The sequence below is a fragment of the Globicephala melas genome, chromosome 9, assembly GCF_963455315.2.
Source record: "Globicephala melas chromosome 9, mGloMel1.2, whole genome shotgun sequence".
Lineage (NCBI taxonomy): Eukaryota > Metazoa > Chordata > Mammalia > Artiodactyla > Delphinidae > Globicephala > Globicephala melas.
Window position 1 is genome coordinate 14,905,250 of NC_083322.1, and position 20,131 is coordinate 14,925,380.

General features: G+C 40.1%; 1 protein-coding gene across 3 annotated transcripts in view; it reads right to left on the bottom strand.

Moving 5' to 3' along the window:
- TRIM24 (tripartite motif containing 24) overlaps nucleotides 1-18,539 on the bottom strand; it is a 91,620-nt gene extending 73,081 nt beyond the window's left edge. For all 3 annotated transcript variants that reach the window (XM_030853945.3, XM_070046301.1, XM_030853944.3), the window contains exon 1: nucleotides 17,870-18,539. In XM_030853945.3, coding sequence (XP_030709805.1) covers nucleotides 17,870-18,233 — 364 coding nt within the window. In that variant the 5' untranslated portion in view covers nucleotides 18,234-18,539. The remainder of the gene's footprint in view (nucleotides 1-17,869) is intronic.
- Between the last annotated feature and the right edge of the window lie 1,592 nt (nucleotides 18,540-20,131).

Genomic DNA, 20,131 nt, shown 5'->3' on the forward strand with positions numbered 1-20,131 from the left:
TTAGTTCTCTCTTAAATACTGACTATTGATTCCCTAGTATAAACAATATAGGAATTAGCTCTTTTCTTCCTCTCATACCATCTCTGCACTGCAACCCCCAGCATCTATTTAAAGTAATAATATTCTTTGATGCCCTGGTGAATTTCTATAAGGCAATCAATGAGTCTATTAAATCATTTCTTGGTTGTCTGAAATTTATTCTCTAATAGCTTTCTCAGGAAAGATTTATGTGAACTATATTCCTTAAGTTCTTGAATAACTGTAATATATCTACATTGTCAGAGCATATAACAAGTACATACTACTTTCTCACCCTTTCTCCCGCTTATTAAATTCAGTTCTACAGTTAGACATAAGAATTCCCTGCAGAACATCTTCCCTGTTGTTTTCTTGGCATAAGACATTAATATACAGACTCAACAGCATGGTATTGGCATAAAGACAAATAGATCAATGGAACAGAACAGAGAGGCCAGAAATCCAGACATACATGGACAATTAAATTGACACTTGACAAAGGCAGTGCGGTACAAAAAGAATAGCTTTCTCAGCAGCAGTGGTGGAAAAATTAAAATATCCACATGTAAAATGAACTTGGATCCATGCTTTATACCACATATAAAAATTAACTGAAAATAGATCATTGACCTAAAAGTAAAACTTAAAATTATGAAACTTCAGGGAGAAAACATTTGTGTTAGGTAAAGATTTCTTAGATACAGCACAAAAGGAAAATTAAAGTAAGATAAATTGGACTTTATCAAAATAAGAAATTGGGGATACTTGAAGAAACAACTAAGGCTGGTATACAAACAACATGAGATGAATCTAGAAACTCTTTGTTTTGCCAGAAAGTAAGAAGTGTTCAAAAATCAACAGGGGTGTGTCAAAGGACAAGATGTCAACTTGAAGGATTTGTACTACCCAAATGGGAACAATTTGATTACCAAAACAAAAAATTAAAGAAATGGATTATTACATATTAAATAAAAAATTTCATAAGCCCATAATGATAAATAAATGGAAAAGGAAAATGTCACTGAAACAGTAAATTATCGACCGATAAGCATGGAATGATATAAAAATCACCATTTTGCAACATCAGAGTAATAACTGATGAAAGCATGAATCAGCAGTGGATGCCCATCAAAAAAGTTTTTGGGAACAGAATATTCACACAGACCCCAAAGTACCTCACAGGATGTTACGTATTAATTACAAAGGGGAGAAAAGACATCTTTAGGGTGGAGAAATCTGGCATTCACCTCCTTAAACAAGTGATCAAAGCCAACACCAATAATAATGGGACAGAATGAGATCATGGTTTCCTAATGTAAAGCACTGAAAAGGACACATCATTTATGCGCAAAATGCTGCTTCAGTTTGGTTACAATAAGGAGAGAGAAACCATACATTAAGTTTTAAAAAAGAAGTTTAATATAAATATTTGTTAACCACATGAAGGAACTGGGTTAACAAAACTGGTCAGTAAGACGCAGAGAGAACTCTAAAGAATACAGGTATAATATCAGACATGATGTGATACGATATGGCATAATAGCCACTGCCTCTAAGGCTGAGACAGAATGCCCAAGGAAGTATTTTCCCTCCAGGGCTGATATTAGACTTTGGTGGAGAAGGCACAGCGGAGGCTTGCACTTTGGTGCTGCACCAGAGGGATTTGTTGGAGATCCAGTCTTTGGAACTCGTCCACAAATGTATTCTATGGAACGTGCTGGCAATCTGTATCTTGGATCCTCACAACATCCCCTCCATCCAAAAACAAAAACAAACCAAAAAACCCCACAACTGGGGTTTTTTTTGTTGTTGTTGAAAGGCAATATTGGGACTATTGGCAAAATCTGAATATGTATTACGTATTAGATAACAGTGTTGTATCATTGTCAAATTTCCTAAATTTGGTAACTATACTGTGCTTACATACACGATTATCTTTGCATATGTCAAAACTCATCAACTTGTATATTTTAAATACGTGAGGCTTACTGTATGTTTAATCTTATCTCAATAAAGCTTAAAAACACTTTTAAGAAGAGAATCTCTATTCTTCAGAGACACATTGACATGTTCAGGGCTGAAGGGTCATGATATTTACAATTTACTCATATGGGTCAGAAAAAAACAACTAAGTATACTAACACGAGAAATTTAAAGAAAATATAGCAAAATCTGGTATCCTTAGTAAGGGTACATAAGAACAATACTAGCTAAGTTCTTAAAAGTGGTCTTTATGCTTGAAAATCAGTTGGTTGGATACAGTCTCAACTCACATTTTCTTTCTGTGAAAATCTTAAAATCTTTACTCCACGGTCTTCTGGACTCTAATGCTGATGTTGGAGTCTAATGATAATCTGACATTCTTTCCATTATAAGTGATGTAGTCTTTTTGTATAGCTGTCCAAAGTGTTTTCTTTTTCTTTAAAGCCCTAGAACACGTTTCAGTGGTGCCTGTTCTGTTTCAATTTTCCTAGGCACATGGTAAGACCTTTTAATACAGATGTTGATCATCCTTTCAACATTTTCTCAGATTGTAATTTTTTTCTGTTCTGTTGTTTTAGTACTCTTCATATTATAAACATCCATTTATTTATGGGTATGTGAATATAAGATCTTGTCACTTTCTCTATGAATTTCTTTGATCTCCTTCTCTACTTGTTTGATTTGTTTTCATCTGTCTTTTTCCATCCTTTACTTTTTTTTTTTTTTTGCGGTACGCGGGCCTCTCACTGTTGTGTCCTCTGCCATTGCGGAGCAGAGGCTCCGTATGCACAGGCTCAGCGGCCATGGCTCACGGGCCCAGCCACTCCGTGGCATGTGGGATCTTCCCAGACCGGGGCACGACCCCGTGTCCCCTGCATCGGCAGGCAGACTCTCAACCACTGCGCCACCAGGGAAGCCCTCCATCCTTCTTCTTAAAAAAAATTTATTTACTTTTACTTTTTATTTCTGGCTGTGTTGGGTGTTTGTTGCTGTGTGCGGGCTTTCTCTGGTTGAGGTGAGTGGGGGCTACTTTTTGTTGCGGTGCTGGGCTTCTCATTGCGGTGGCTTCTCTTGTTGCGGAGCACGGGCTCTAGGCACACAGGCTTCAGTAGTTGCGGCACGCAGGCTCAGTAGTCGTGGCACACGAGCTCTAGAGCGCAGGCTCAGTAGTTGTGGCGCACAGGCTTAGTTGCTCCACGGCATGTGGGATCTTCCCGGACCAGGACTTGAACCCATGTCCCCTGCTTTGGCAGTTCTTAACCACTGCGCCACCAAGGAAGCCCCCATCCTTTACTTCTTCTATGGTAGTTTCTAGAGTGTCTATTCATTCAAGAACTTTCTGGTTTATTTTCATTTCTGAAACACTTCTAATTTTATTCCTTAACTGTCAGTTTTTCTTTTCATGACATCCTATAGCACAGCCAACTCATTTCTAAACTTTTGTAATTATGGTTTATGTTGTTTTTACATAACATACTGTTTTATTTGTAGAAATAGGTTTCATTATATCCCTACTTTAAGACCTAGGTACAATGCTATCTCAATTTCTTTAGATCTATTATTGAGGGCTATTGTCCTTTTTTCTTATGTAATATCTTTGAATGGTGTAAAACCACAGTAGATTCCATAATTCATAACAAGGGACTTTCCTGTATTTATAAGAGAAGTTTCCTATGTAGAGGTTGTTTCCTAGATTCAGAGTTCTAAGGTTTCCTCTTACATTTTTACCACAAAGTATTCAAACCTATGGTACCTTAGTGTAACCACTTCTCTAATATTTTCTGAAATCTGCCTCCTCTGGTCCCCCTTCCCACATGTATCTGAACCTTCTCTCTTCTTAACCCCTAAATTCCTATCCTAGTCAACTTGTGTTTATTTGCAGCAGTTTCTTCTCAGCATGGCGCTCTGTTCTTTTCACTGAATATTTCCAAGAACCTCAGGTACCAGGCTGTCCTAGCTCCCCCAGACTTTCCTGTGGCAAATTCTTTGCTTCATTTCAGACTCATGTTAACAGTTTGTGGACCACACGTTGAGTAGCACTACCCTGAAACACTCTGCTGCTTCAGAGAAGGCATACAGGTATCACTATAAATTCTGATCTCTAGCAGCAAACATGATCTATAATCATACTACGTTTTACTGGGAAATGCCACCCACTTTGAGGACACACAGAGAAACCTTCTATATTTATGCCTTTTCTTGCCTTCTGTCCTGTTCACAATAAAGAAAACATTTCTTCTCCTATCCAGTCACTAATCTCTCCACCATGCCTTGGATCAATCCTACCCTGTCTTCTCAGAAGCTCACAAACTCACAAATCTCTTCTTCTATATATTCAATAGCTCACTTGACTGGATCCCAAAATAGATCTACTATATGATCCAGCAATTCCACTCCTGGGTATATATCTGAAAAAAACAAAAACACTAATTCAAAAAGATATATGCACCCCAATGTTTATAGCAGCATTATTTATAATCGCCAGGATACAGAAACAACCTAAGTGCCCTTCAACAGATGAGTGGATAAAGAAGATGTGTGTGTGTGTGCACACACACACATACACACACACACTGGAATACTAGTCAGCCATAAAAAAGGACAAAATTTTGCCACTGGCAGGATCATGGATGGACTTGGAAGGCATTATTCTAAGTGAAATAAGTCAGACAAAGAAAGACAAATACTGTATGATAACACCTATATGTGGAATCTAAAAAAATACAACAAACTAGTGAAAAAACAAAAAAGAAGCAGACTCACAGATACAGAGAACAAACTAGTGGTTACCACTTGGGGTGGGGGACAATATAGGGATAGGGAAGTGGGAGGTACAAACTACTGGGTGTAAGATAGTATTACAAGGATGTATTGTACAATACAGGGAATATAGCCAATATTTTGTAATAACTGTAAATGGAGAGTGACCTTTAAAAATTGTATAAATAGGGCTTCCCTGGTGGCGCAGTGGTTGGGAGTCCGCCTGCCGATGCGGGGTACACGGGTTTGTGCCCCGGTCCGGGAGGATCCTGCGTGCTGCGGAGCGGCTGGGCCCGTGGGCCGTGGCCGCTGGGCCTGCGTGTCCGGAGCCTGTGCTCCGCGGCGGGAGGGGCCGCAGCGGTAAGGGGCCCGCGTACCAAAAATATATATATATATATATATATATATATATATATATATATATATAAACATGCTTAAGCCTTTCCTATTCACAAAAAAATAAACAAGAAATATTCCTCAACTCCTATTTTTTTCTCCCCAGGTACTGCCTTATCCCTTTCCTCCCTCCCTTCAGAAGTAAACTTTTTTGTTTTGTTTTGTTTTTTAACAGAGTTGGTAAACTTTTCCATCTATATCTCTTTACCTCCCACCCACCCCAATATGGTTTTCCCTTCTATCTCTCTACCAAAATAGTTGTGGCCTGCAAGCCACAACTACTGAGCCCGCGTGCCTAGAGCCCGTGCTCCTCAACAAGAGAAGCCACTGCAATGAGAAGCCCGTGCACAGCAACGAAGAGTAGCCCCCACTCGCCGCAACTAGAGAATGCCTGCACACAGCAACGAAGACCCAACGCAGCCAAAAAAAAAAAAATTCCTAAAGGTTTGTCCTAGGTGATCTCTACACTCTACTTTCCAAGAGTAGAAGGGAAGGAAACAGAGGGAAGACAACAAGGAGACCAAAAAGGAAGGGTCAGAGAAGTGGGAGAACTTGAAGAGCAAGTCTAAAAGATTGATGAGGACAGGAAGAAACGTAAATCAACATATACCAGTACAGAGACAGACAGACACTAAGAATCTCATGTGGTTTAGGCTCTCTTCCTGGTTATGCTTGATGCTGATATATATAGTCAAGAGATCCCAGGGAGACTATTTATCCATAATCAAAGATCTTCTGGTATTTCTTTGAGGAATAGGGTTGTTTTGCAACTTCAAAGAAGAGAATTTGAAAAATGTTTTTAAAGACTAGATAAACATGCAAAAACACTGAGGCAATTCAGCTGATATTTATATGTTCACGTGTTGTTTTAAACACAAATATTTGAACATGCACCCTACATATATATTTATTATGTACATATGCTAAAGTACTAGTGTATCTTGTACATAGTAAATCACATAAATATATTTTTAAAGAATGAAATAAATGCTTTTAAATGTATTGCTAATCATGAAAGCTTCATACCGTTACTGGCTAATGGTCCAAGATGTCATATACACTTATGGCACAGTTCATTAACATAGAGGATGTCAATCAATTTCAAAGAGTCTTCTTATTAATTTTGAAACTTTTAGGCCCAATTCTTGTTAGACCTAGTTAATCATTGCTGTCAACTTCACAACAAGACTGATGAAGAGCCTATAAAGGATCAGTTCTGCCATTTTATGCTGCTATGCTTGCAAAATTAGCATTATCTTTATCACAGCTGAATTATGAGACTTCAAAGATTCAAGTAATTTAAGCCTGGTGGGAAAAATCACAACTCCATCAACTCCATACACCTGATAAAATTAAACACAAAATGAGGCAGCAACGGTTACAAGCTTTCTACAGAACATGGATCTCCTTGCCTGCTAACCCACCATTGACTGCATATTCAGGTATCAAGAATGCAAGTATCTATCCCCCTACAAAACACTGAAAAAGTCATTAAATATGAGCAGCCCTGATTTCTCTGGGCTCAGTTTTCTGTATTTTCCTAAACTGGGTAAGAACCAAGCCAACAGTACCCAACCTTGATTACAGACTTAAATGGAACTATCTCTACACTTTTTTTTTTTTTTTTTTGCTGTACGCGGGCCTCTCACTGTTGTGGCCTCTCCCGTTGCAGAGCACAGGCTCCGGACGCGCAGGCCCAGCGGCCATGGCTCACGGGCCCAGTCGCTCCGCGGCATGTGGGATCTTCCCGGACCGGGGCACGAACCCGTGTCCCCTGCATCGGCAGGCGGACTCTCAACCACTGCGCCACCAGGGAAGCCCTATCTCTACACTTTTAATTAGAATTGGGATCACTTTTTTTTTAAAGAATTTATAATTTTTTTAAATGAATGAAGTATAGTTGATTTACAATGTTGTGTTAGTTTCAGGTATACACCAAAGTGATTCAGTGTTTTATACATGTATATAAAATATATATATATTCTTTTTCAGATTCTTTTCCATTATAGGTTATTACACGATACTGAGTATAGTTCCTTGTGCTATACAGTAGGACACTGTTGTTTATCTAGTTTACATACAGTAGTGTGTATGTGTTAATCCCAAATTCTTAATTTATCCCCCCACCTTTTCCCCCTTTGGTAACCATAAGTTTGTTTTCTATGTCTGTGAGTCTATTTCTGTTTTGTAAATAAGTTCATTTGTATCATTTTTTAGATTCCACATATCAGTGATATATGGTATTTGTCTTTCTCTGACTTACTTAGTATGATAATCTCTAGGTCCATCCATGTTGCTGCAAATGGCATTATTTCATTCTTTTTCATGGTTGTATATACGTACCACATCTTCTTCATCCAGTCATCTGTCAATGGACACTTAGGTTGCTTCCATGTCTTGGCTATTGTAAATAGTGCTGCTATGAACATTGGGGTGCATGTATCTTTTCAAATTAAGAGTTTTCGTCTTTTCCAGATATATGCCCAGGAGTGGGATTGCTGGATCATATGGTAAAACTCTTTTTAGTTTTCTAAGGAACCTCCATACTGTTCTCTATAGTGGCTGCACCAATTTACATTCCCACCAACAGTGTAAGAGGGTTCCCTTTTCTCCACACCCTCTGCAGCATTTATTATTTGTAGACTCTTTGATGATGGCCATTCTGACCAGTGTGAGGTGATTCCTCATGGTGGTTTTGATTTGCATTCCTCTGACAATTAGTGATGTTGAGCATCTTTTCGTGTGCCTGTTGGCCATCTGTATGTCTTCTTTGGAGAAATGTCTATTTAGGTCTTCTGCCTATTTTTTGATCAGGTTGTTTGTTTTTTTGATATTGAGCTGTATGAGCTGTTTGTGTATTCTGGAAATTAATCCCTTGTTGGTCACATCATTTGCAAATATTTTCTCCCATTCTGTAGGTCGTCTTTTCATTTTGTTTATGGTTTCGTTTGCTGTGCAAAAGCTTTTAAGTTTAATTAGATCCCATTTGTTTATTTTTGCTTTTTTTCCATTACTCTAGCAGATAGATCCAAAAAATACTGCTACGATTTATGTCAGAGTGTTCTGCCTATGTTTTCCTCTAGGAGTTTTATAGTATCCAGTCTTATGTTTAGGTCTTTAATCCATTTTGAGTTTATTTTTGTATATGACATTAGAGAATGTTCTAATTTCATTTTTTTTACATGTAGCTGTACAGTTTTCCCAGCACCAATTATTGAAGAGACTTTTTCTCCACTGTATATTCTTGACTCTTTTGTGGAATATTAATTGACCATAGATATGTGGGGGGGATCATTTTTTATGGCTATTGCACATGTGCCCTACATCTTATAATTTAGGGACTTTCCAGACTGTTGAAACCGAGGGGCTTTTTTGAGTGGCATCCATATGGAACTTCTCTAGGAATGGAGATTAGACCCTAACTTCACTAGGGTCCTGGTAATGGCCTACCATGATCTTCAGTCTTTTGACTGTCATTTTAGTTAAAAATAGATGTGAAAATCCATAAACTTACTTATCCAAATTGTGTTACAATTTGTGGGAGAAAAAAAAAAACACAACGGGGTCTGCAGTAGAGAAATCCCATCACCTCCAGGGCAGCTGTGTATAGTATTGTTTTTGTTTTTTTCTTTTATGAGAAGATTTATTCCTAGTTCTAGGTCCCAATCTTCCAGGGCTCTAAGCACAATTAAACTTGGTGGGTAGGTGAGGGGAGACCTATTCAGATACAGCACAAGGGACTGCCTAATTTTAGAGGGCAAATGAGGATTATTCTTGTTCCATCTGCTAAACCATGTATTCCCTGGGGCTACATACGCCACACTTATTTCTAACTCACACAAAGGTAACTTTTGGACTTGCAGCAGCCCTGACTCCTCCCTCAGGATACTTTGTGTACAATATGTGCAATGTAGCCAGTTAACATGCTTATTCATGTGACCACAACAATCTACACATCAAGTACTTTCCAGCTTAATTTATGCAAATAAGTTCTAATGTTTTCCCTCACCTCACTAGAATTTTATTTCATAATGCAGCACACATCCCATTTTAGAGACTACTGGTCTAGTGCATACTTGAAAATGCACATAAAATTTGAGAAAGGGGTCAAGGTAACAGGAAGACACGAGAGATGTGTGCATCTAGGTGATAGTTTAAATTGGTGCGGTCTCTAAGAAAAATTAAAGGGACAAATCTAAGAATCTAAGAACCAAAGTTTGCTGATTACCCACATTTGAGTATATGAAAAAAGTGCAATGTGATTAAAAAATGGTCTTCGGACATCAACTTTTCACCAGGACAGAGTAACTAGTACCAAGACAAGCTTGCCTGACATGAATAACTATATGTAACTGGGAAGAATAAACTCAGGAAGTGAGCCCCTATAATATCTTGATTGTCTGCCTGGGAACTATATCCTGACCATGGTACAGGGAACTAGAGGCTCAGGAGAACACAGCTTAGGAGCCAGGGGAAATTTGGGGCTGTGAAACAGATAAGCACTGGAGAGAAGGGAACTGCACAGAGGAAGGGTGCCAGTAGTCTATGTAGGGTTTCTCCAAATTCTTGGCTGAAGGCTACCACTCATGTGCAGAGTGAGACTTACCAGAAGTCTACCAGAGAGCAGCTGCTAAGGGGTTGAGAGAGGAGCAAAGATACTAGAGGCCCAGCAGGAACAAAAAGAAAATAAATAAAAAGATGGTAATCTTAAATTGGACCATACTAATAAATTACTTAAAATGTAAATGAATTAAACAATTAAAAGCAAAATTTTACAACTTGGATAAAAAAGCAAGACACAACCATACACTATCTACAAGAGATACACTTTAAATATAAAGGTTAAAAATAAAAGGATGGAAAAATAAACAATTTAAACACAAAGATAAGAAAACTGATAGCTAATTAATATAAGACAATGCATAGGTCATGAAACAGTAGTATGAATGATAGAGAAGAACATTTCGTAGTGTTAAAAAGGGCAGGCAATTCATCAGTAAGACAAAGCTTCAAAATACTTATAGCAGAAACTAACTGGATTAAAGGAATAAAGAGAGAAATCAACAATCATGATTGAAGACTTAAACATTCTTCTTTCTATAACTGATAGAACAAGCAGACAAAAACAAAAACAACAACAAAGGGACTTCCCTGGTGGTGCAGTGGTTAAGAATCTGCCTGCCAATGCAGAGGACATGGGTTCAAGTGCTGGTCCGGGAAAATCCCACATGCCGCAGAGCAATTAAGCCCATGCGCCACAACTACTGAGTCTGTGCTCTAGAGCCCGTGAACCACAACTACTGAGCCTGTGTGCCGCAGCTACTGAAGCCCATGCGCCTAGAGCCCGTGCTCTGCAACAAGCCACTGCAATGAGAAGCCACGCACCACAATGAAGAGTGGCCCCTGCTGGCTGCAACTAGAGAAAGCCTGCACGCAGCAACAAAGACCCAATGCTGCCTAAAATAAATAAATAAATTTAAAATATGTACAGCTTTAAAACAAACAAAAAACCAAACCTAGCAACAACAAAAAGAATAAAAATATAATTTTTTTACAACACTATCAACCAACTTGACCTAATTGACATTTACAGAACACTACTCCCAACAACTGTAGAATTTAAATTCTTTAAGTGCACATTCACCAAAATAGATGATATGCTAGAATATAAAATGTCTCAATAAACTTCAAAAGATTTAAACCCTACAGAGCATTTTTTTTACTACAATGAAATAAGCTATCTAGAAAATCCCCCATATGCCTATAAATTAACACACTTCTAAGCAACCCATTGGTCATAGAAGAAATTACAAGAGAAATTTAAAAAATTTTTAATGGAATGTTAATAAAAACACAACACAAAATTTGTCTGAGGTGGCTAACACATGCTTAGAGAAAAAACTGTACCTTTAAAGCAGAGACAATAAATAAAATTAACAAAGCCAAAAGTTAGTTGATAAACCCTTAGTAATAGTAACCAAGAATAAATATGAATTACATATAGAAACAAAAGGGGATATCATTCAACTCCTGAAAACACTAAAAGGATAAGGGAATATTGTGAACAAACTCATGCCAGTAAATGTACAAACTAGCTAAATCATATAATTTTCTTCAAACAATTTACCAAAATGGATTTGAGAAGAAACAAAAAATCTGAGAGCCCTATCTCTATTAAAGACACTGAATTCCTAATCAAAACGTTCCCCGTAAAGAAAACTCCAAGTCCAGGTGGATTCACTGGTGAATTGTCAAGTATTTAAGGAAGCATTCATAGCAATTTTACAAAAACTCTTTCAGAAAACAGAGATGGAGGGAACACCTCACACCACATTTTGAGGTATTACCTTGATACCAAAATCAGATAAGAACACAAGGAAAGGGCTTCCCTGGTGGCGCAGTGGTTGAGAGTCCGCCTGCCGATGCAGGGGATACGGGTTCGTGCCCCGGTCCAGGAAGATCCCACATGCCGCGGAGCGGCTAGGCCCGTGAGCCATGGCCGCTGAGCCTGCGCATCTGGAGCCTGTGCTCCGCAACGGGAGAGGCCACAACAGTGAGAGGCCTGCGTACCACAAAACAAAACAAAACAAAAACAAAAAAAAACCACAAGAAAACCATACCACCAATGTTCCCCATGAAGGAAAAAAAAAAAACCCCAAAACCCCTTAAAGTGTTAGCAATTCAAATCCAGAAGTACACAGAAAGGATAATACATCATGACCAAGTGGGGTATACACCAAGAATTCAAGACTGGTTTAACATCTGAAAATCAATGTAATTCACCACAGCAAAAGAAAAAAAAAGAGAAAAACCATAGATCATTTTAATAGATACAGAAAATGCATTTGACCAAAATTTATCATTCATTCATGATAAAAAAAAAACCTTCAGTACACTTGGAATAGAAGGGAACCTCTTAATTTTGATAATGGGCATTTATAAAAAACAAACAAGCTAACATACTAGTGATGAATGACTGAATGTTTTACCCCTAAGATCAGGAATAAGAAAAAGGATGTCATCTCTCATTTAATATTGAAATTAAACTTCTATTCAATATGCTACCAGAAGTCCTAGCTAGTGCAATAAGGGAAGAAAATGTCATAAATTATAAAGGATGAAAAGAAACAACTACCTGCAAGTAACATGATAGTCTATGTAGAAATTCCTAAGGAATCTACAAAAAACTACTAGATTTAATAACTGAATTTAGCAAGAGAGTAGCATACAATCAATATACAAAAGCCAATTGTATTTCAATATATTAGCAACAAGTAATTGGAAATGAAAAATTTTAAAACACCAATTTCAATATTGTTAAAGAACATTATCATAAAATATTTTAGAATAAACTTCACAAAAATTGCCCAAGACCACTATAAGAGTACTGAAATTAAAGATCTAAATAAATGGGAAATAAAACATGTTCATGGATAGGAACAGTCAATATCATTAAGATCATTCTCCCCAAATTGTTATCTAGATTCAATGCAATTCCAATCAAAATCATAGCAGACTTTTGTGTAGAAATTGATAATTCGATTCTAAAAACTTGTAAAGAAATGCAATGACTTTAAAGGGCCAAAACAATTTTGAAAAAGAACAAAATTGTCCAATTTCAAAATCTGCTTAAAAAGCTAAATTAAAAATAAAAAAAACATTATTAGTACTGAACGAATAGATCAATAGAATAGAGAGTAGAGAAACAGAACCATACATATATGTTCAACTGACTTTTTACAAAAATGCCAAAAGTAATATAACGGGGAAAGTATTCTTTTCAAAAAATGGTGCTTTAACATACGGTTAAAAACATAAACCTCAACCTTTAACTAGCACAAAAATTACCCAAAATATATTACAGATCTAAATATAAAAGCTAAAGCTATAAAAGTACTGAAAGAAAAGACAGGAGAAAAATCTAAGTAAACTTGGAGTAGGCACAGAATTGTCAGAACACGAAAATCACTAACCATAAAAGAAAAAGAAATTATAAACTAGATAAAATTTAAAACTTCAGCTTTTCAAAAGACACCATCAATAAGAAGGTATAGTCAGGGAGTTTAGGATGGACATGTACACACTGCTATATTTAAAATGGATAACCAACAAGGACCTACTGTACAGCACAGGTAATTCTTATCAATGTTATTTGGCCTGGATGGGAGGGGAGTTTGGGGGAGAATGGATACGTGCATATGTATGGCTGAGTCCCTTTGCTGTGCACCTGAAACTATCACACTGTTAATTGGCTATACTCCAAAATAAAATAGAAAGTTAAAATAAAAAAGAAAAAGAAAATGAGGGACTTCCCTGATGGCCCAGTGGTTAAGACTCCACACTTCCAATGCAGGGGGTGCAGGTATGATCCCTGGTCGGGGAACTAAGATCCCACATGCCGCATGGTGCAGCAAAAAAACAAAAAAGAAAAAGAAGATGAACAAGCAAGCAAAAGGAGTGGAAGAAAATACCTGCAATATGTGTATGTAGACAAGCGCCAGGAAACTGGACATATATAAAGAATTTTTACTTTTCAGTAACAGGCCAAATCATCTTGTTTTAAAAATCTACAAAAGCCTTAAACTGAAATTTTACCAAAAATAAGTAAGAATAGCCAATAAGCACAGGAAAAGATGCCCATTATTATTCATTGGGGAAATGAAAATTAAAATCATGAGATACCTCTTCAAACATGTTAGAACGGCTAAAATTAAAGACTAACACCACCCAAATTAGTGAGGACGTTAACTTGAACTCTCATACACTGCTGGAGGGAATGCAAAATGGTACACCAGGGTAAACATACACTTATGACACAAACAAGGAATTCCAATTCTAAGTATTTACCCAAGGAAATGAAAACATATTGACATAACGACTTGTCTACAAGTATTTATAAATGTTTTATTCATAACAACCCCAAACTGAAATCAACAGTAACTTCCATCAACAGGTGAATATTGTATACAGATCTTAAATCTTAAATCCTTTGTCATTATATATTGTACTCGAAACGTGATTAATACCTTTCTCCAAGAACCAAAAGAAATCAGCTCCCAGAATTGATAGCTGTATCTTACAGACTGCCAGTTAATAAAGAGGACTGATGGACTCACATTTTACTCTCCCTTGACCCCTTTCAAAAGTGTGCTCTCAGTATTCTTTAAAAATAGCTCTTAGAGCTTGCTACTCTTTGGCTGAACGGTACATCCACACTACAAAATATTGCACAATGTTGTAACATTTCTCCAAGATCAGTTTGTCTCCTGACTTCATGTACCAATATGTACCTAAAGAAAATGTTTTCTAAGCTCTTCCCTCTTTCCTGGACATTACTGCATACTAAGAAAATGAAAGTCGGGACTGAGGTAGTAAACCAACTTTAGCTTGTGGTCACTCACCCTCATTCCTTCCAACTGGTAGCCTTACAAAAGTTTGAACCAACGTTCTCAATGGAGGCTTGGTGGCTAGTGTAATTGTGTCTAAGCATTTACAAATTATATGTTTGTTGCTATAAATTAGCTTTGTTTCTTCTTTAAAACAGTCAAACCATTATGTTGATTTTTGTAAAAAATACGTGTTAGAAAAGACTTGCTTTCTATAAAGTTCATTTAGGATATAACAAAGGGAGCAGCAAAAAGTACTTAATAGAAAGGGAAACTAGGTCTGATACTGTGGAGAACACTACACCTTGAATTTTTAATTTTCTAAAGAATCCTCTTTGATCAACTGTACTGTGGAATATAATACAGCTTGAGCTAAAAAAAAAACTCAAAAAACCCCCCAAAAAACTAGGGTTTATGATTATACTCTAGAACTCTAAAACTATGACATACTGGGCTCTCTGGGGTGAGAGGCCTAGAAATCTAGATGCTCAACAAGCATACCAGGTGATTCTAGTAGAGCTAAAATTTGAAAACCCCTATCTAAATCTAAGAGTATAATTGCAACACATGTGGCTTCAACAAAACTTGTTTTGTTTGGCCTACAGAACGGGTCTACATTGTGTGTGTGCGCGCGTGTGTGCGTGTGCATTTTTAATTACTTGCCAATATCTAATACTAGAAAAACATGACATAAAATCCAGACTCCAGACTTCTCGTTAAAAAATAAATAAATAAAATATCCTCCAACCCTGGCCCTGCACTGTCACAGGACAATGTGCTGCAGCTAAGTACAGTTTGCTCCCCTTTCCTTTCACTCCCCACCATTCCCTATTATTTTACCCCAGGCTCATAGTTCTCCATCTCAATTACTTGCTTAGCTCCTGAAGGTAGTTTGACCTATGATGCCTGTACCCACAAGTTCATTAGGAGAATGAAGAACAGAGATAATCAAATGAACCCTATTTATTTACAGTTGATTCTTGAACAAGTTTGGGGTTAGGAGTGCTGACCCTTCCGCTGCTGAAATTTCGAATATAACTTACAGTCGGCCCTCCCTATCACCAGTTCCGCATCCTTGGATTCAACCCACCGCAAATCTTGTACTACTCTAGTATTTGCTATTGAAAAAAATCTGTGTATAAGTGCACCCTTGCAGTTCAAACTGTGTTGTTCAAGGGTCAAGTGTAGTTCTGAAATATATTGCCTAAACTTTTGTTACAGCTAGTATTAAAATAAGTTTGCAAGGAGAGAGGCAGGGAGAAAATATTCAAGTTATTAAAACTCAGGATAGTATTTTTAATCTATTGAAGATAGCCCTAACTATTTTTTAGAGGTGTATGTGAAAGTATCATTTAACAAAGGCTTCTTCTTTCTTAGTATAAAAACAAAAACATTATCTTCCAATTTAAATGCTTTCCTGAACTCTTGCTTACAATACAAACACAAAGGTAAAAAATATTTGGAGACTGGAACATTTTGAGAACTCTATATAATTGCAAACTTGCCTCAGAGTTGAGGATCAGAGCTTTTATTACCCACGTTCTCATTCATTCAGATCTAAATGTCATGGCCTGGCACACAATACATCTTAATTCTAGAATTATGCAGAATTTAGTTCCTAATTAGCTACTGGCCCATTTGATCATTTAAAATATAAATAAAAGAAACCCTTAAATGTGTCTAAAAATTAAGAACTAAAATTTAAGTTTCACCTGTACTAACTTTCCAACAGGTGGGCCATGGCAGAGCAAATCAGCGTGAAGGATTCGAGATTTTACCCTACTTGTAAGCTAACAAAGTAGCTTCCACGGATGCTGGTTGAAGACAGGAGACTTGTGGGTCAGATACAAAGGGCAGTTTGTTACTTCCAGTAATAATATAAGCCAAAGTGTCAACATTTTTGCACTGGTTTCCAGAGGCCCGGTTCCCACCTGGCAAGGTGAAGAGGGGCAGCTGATGCTTGCACAGGCAATGGGTTGTGTTGCAGAAGAGGAAACCTAAGCCTAGGGAACCCTCTTCTTTTATGATGGGCAATAAGCATGCCTGCCTTTCACTCCAGAAGGTGACATCTATCTTTATTATACAGCACCACATGCATGGCTATTCTTTGCTCTGGTGGAAGACACTATCTCTACCTTCCAAGGCTCTTCCTTATACAAACATCCTTTAAAAACAGAAACAAAGGGCAGTCAGTACCTCCCCTGGTAAGACCTGCAGAAACAGAGAAACCCACGGAAAACTCTCTCAACTAGACACTGTTCCTAACATATAATTAAATCAAGAATCTAACACTACAACCTATTTAAAAGCATCAATTTCATATGTTCTTGGACCTAGCTCAACTGTTTAATCTGCATTTTATCTCTAATTAAATCAACTAGTCCCTTTAAAAAAGGCAGTATATATTAAAAACGAATTATTTCCACTTTGTATTTTTTAAACGGAGGTGCTCAAATATTTGCAATATAAACATTTAAAACCTCAATTATTCTACTAGAAACAATTTACTGTGCTTACTTTAAGTGTTTCAAACCTGTTAACGTTAGCAATGGGAACTACCTGTCAAAAGTCTCATTATACAGTAACAAACACCACAAAGAGAACAGTAACTTCAACATTTCCAGCTGCTGTCCACAAAATACAAGAAAATGGGCACCCCAAATCACTTTGTTCTGTTTCTCTTTACCATTTACTGTCTCAAAATAAAATCTCCGAAAGAGAAGGACAACAAAACACCGTCTCTTAGTTCCTTTGTCCCCATCGGAGAGGAGAGAACTGGGGGCTCATTAAGGTAAATAACCCAAAACATGCAAGACAAAACATAGACGGCATCCGATCTGTAATCAATCATCAAAGAAAGTCACCATCACTTCATCTTTATCCCTCCCTCCCCCTCTCCAGCTCAAATAACATGGGTACATACGAGATGATTAGGATCACATGGACCTGGACAAAGCTTTGGGGAGGCAGAGGGCAGCGGTTAACTAGATGCAGTCGTCAAAGGACCCGAGATACTACAGCAGACTCCAACAGAGGTTTTCATAAGTGCGGGTCGCATGGGCCATGCACCCGGGGGGAGAATGCTGGGGAGCAGCAGCAGCAGCGCGGCCAAGTCTACAGCGCCGGTGGAAGTTGCTCGCGGGGCGCGCGGTACGCCGCACAACGCGCGGGCCCTCCATGTCACCGCCGGCAGCACAGACCCTCCTCGCCCCTCCCCCGCCGCGCACCCCGGGCGGCGGCGACATGACAGCGGGTCGCTGCGCCGCTCCAGGGCGCCGGCCTGCCCGGGCTCTCCACCCCCTACCGCGCCCGCACCCGCCTCTCACCTTGGGTAGCGAACGGCGAGGAGCCGCTGACCGGCGAGCCGGGGGCGGGGACGGGCGGCGGGGTCTCGGCCGAGCCCAGCATGGGGGCGGGCAGCATGAGGTAGCGCTGGGGCGCGGGCAGGCAGCGCTGGCAGAAGGAGTGCAGGCAGGGCAGCAGCTTGGGCGCCCGGCTCTGGATGTTCTGGTGGCACACGGCGCAAGTGTCCAACAGGTTGAGCCGGGCCGCCTCGCCTCCGCGCTCCGAGTCGGGGCCCTGCCGACTCTCGGCCTCGTTCTCCCCGCTCGGCGGAGCCGAGGGCCCCCCGGCGGCCGCCGCCGAAGCCGCCGCGGCCGCCGTCGCCGCCTTCTCTACAGCCACCTCCATTGTCCTGCCCCCGCCGCCGCCGCCGCCGGGAAAAGACGAGCGGGTTCTCTGCCCGCCGCCGCCCCCGACGACTTCCTTCTCCTCCTTCTCCTCCCAGGCCGCCCGGGTGACTCGTAGGAGAGGGAGGGAGTCCAGGGCCAAGGAAACCTCCTCAGGCCCCGGGGATCCGCCTCCCGAGTGGCGCGGCCGGAAGAAGGGGATCTGTCAGTGGGGACTGCTCTTCGCACCGGAGAGGCTGCGCCCCGTCCGCTTCGCCAACCGCCGCGGCTCTCGTCAAATCCGCCCAGCCCGCCCTCGCCTCCCGGCCTTTCTCTCGGGCCCCAGGACCCACCTCAGGCCCCGCCCCCTCCCTCCCTCTCCCAGCAACCGAGGCGACTGCAAGGAGTGCGCCGCCCAATAGCCGCCGCGCCTGGTCGGGGGGCGGGGCGTGCGGAAGCCCGCGAGGCTCGGACGGCCGTTGCGAGAGGCTGGGAGGTGGGAGGTAGCTTGCCCCGCCCCGCCCACCGAGCTCCTGGAACCGCGGCCTCTGATTGGGCCTTTGTGTGTGTTTAGCTCCTCTAAAAAGATTAAGGGTTCATTTGTTAACGATCGACCACCTAATTCGGTCCGCCTGTGTTAGCTCCCCCTACGGGGCGGGGCTTCACTGTGTCTGCCGGACATTGTAAATTAAGTAACTGCTACGAAAAACTCATTTTACTACTGCAGACAGGGGTCCTGTAGGAGGAATAAATATGGTGGGAGGGTAGAAGGATGACGAAGTGGAGAGAGTGAAAAGCAAAGGAAAGAATTTTGAAAAACGGGAAAATGTTGTGTAGAAAAGATGTTGTGGAGGAGGCATGGATTTTGCCACCTGAATTTACTCATCTCTGTGATGAGTTGCGAGCATGAAGAGTAAGAGGGGAGGTTCTCTTGCAAGTCGGGAATTTTTAAAGGGTTTCCCCAATGAAAAAGGTGAAATTAATTTTTAAAGTCAGTGATTTGCTTTTTAAGTGAATAAAATGGTTTATTTTCCAAGGAGTTAATATATAAAGATTGTTTGAAAGTGTTTTATTGCATAAACATGGCATCATTACAAGAAATAGAAACAAATGTCAATACTGATAGCCAAATAATTCTAAAATATTCTTTTTCATCCCCCCAACCCCACCCCACACTTATATCAGAAGTTACACATATTTTCACTCTAAAAATGGCCAAAGGGGGCTTCCCTGGTGGCGCAGTGGTTGAGAGTCCGCCTGCCGATGTAGGGGACACGGGTTCGTGCCCCGGTCTGGGAAGATCCCACATGCCGCGGAGCGGCTGGGCCCCTGAGCCATGGCCGCTGGGCCTGCGCGTCCGGAGCCTGTGCTCCGCAACGGGAGAGGCCACAACAGTGAGAGGCCCACGTACCGAAAAAAAAAAAAAAAAAAAAATGGCCAAAGGGCCAACTCCAGGCATCCTAGCTCTCCCTCGAGACCTTACCTTTCCCAAATTATTCCTCTCCTAGCAGCCTTTTTCCCAAACAGATCCTTAAATCCAATTTCCATAGGCCTCCAGAGTGAAGTTTTCCTTCTTAATGACATTCAAGGGCTATTTATTTTGTATAGTAGTAGTTTCTTAAACCTTAGTTTGCATAAGAATCACCTGGCAAATTTACTTAGACGCTGATCCTTGGACCCCTCCCCATATTCAATTTTAGCAGCATCTCCTGATTGTGATGTGGATGGTCCAGGAACAGCTTTAGAGCAACAATTTTCTTATCCCACCCGTTATCCCTCCAAATTTCATCCCCATACACCTCTCAAGCTGAAGCTCCCACTACTTTATGCTCCAGCAATTTTAACTCTTCCCTGCTTTACACGTGCTTTTCCCTTTGTTTTGAAATGCCCTTCCCTCTGTACCCTGTTTTTGTAGCCGTA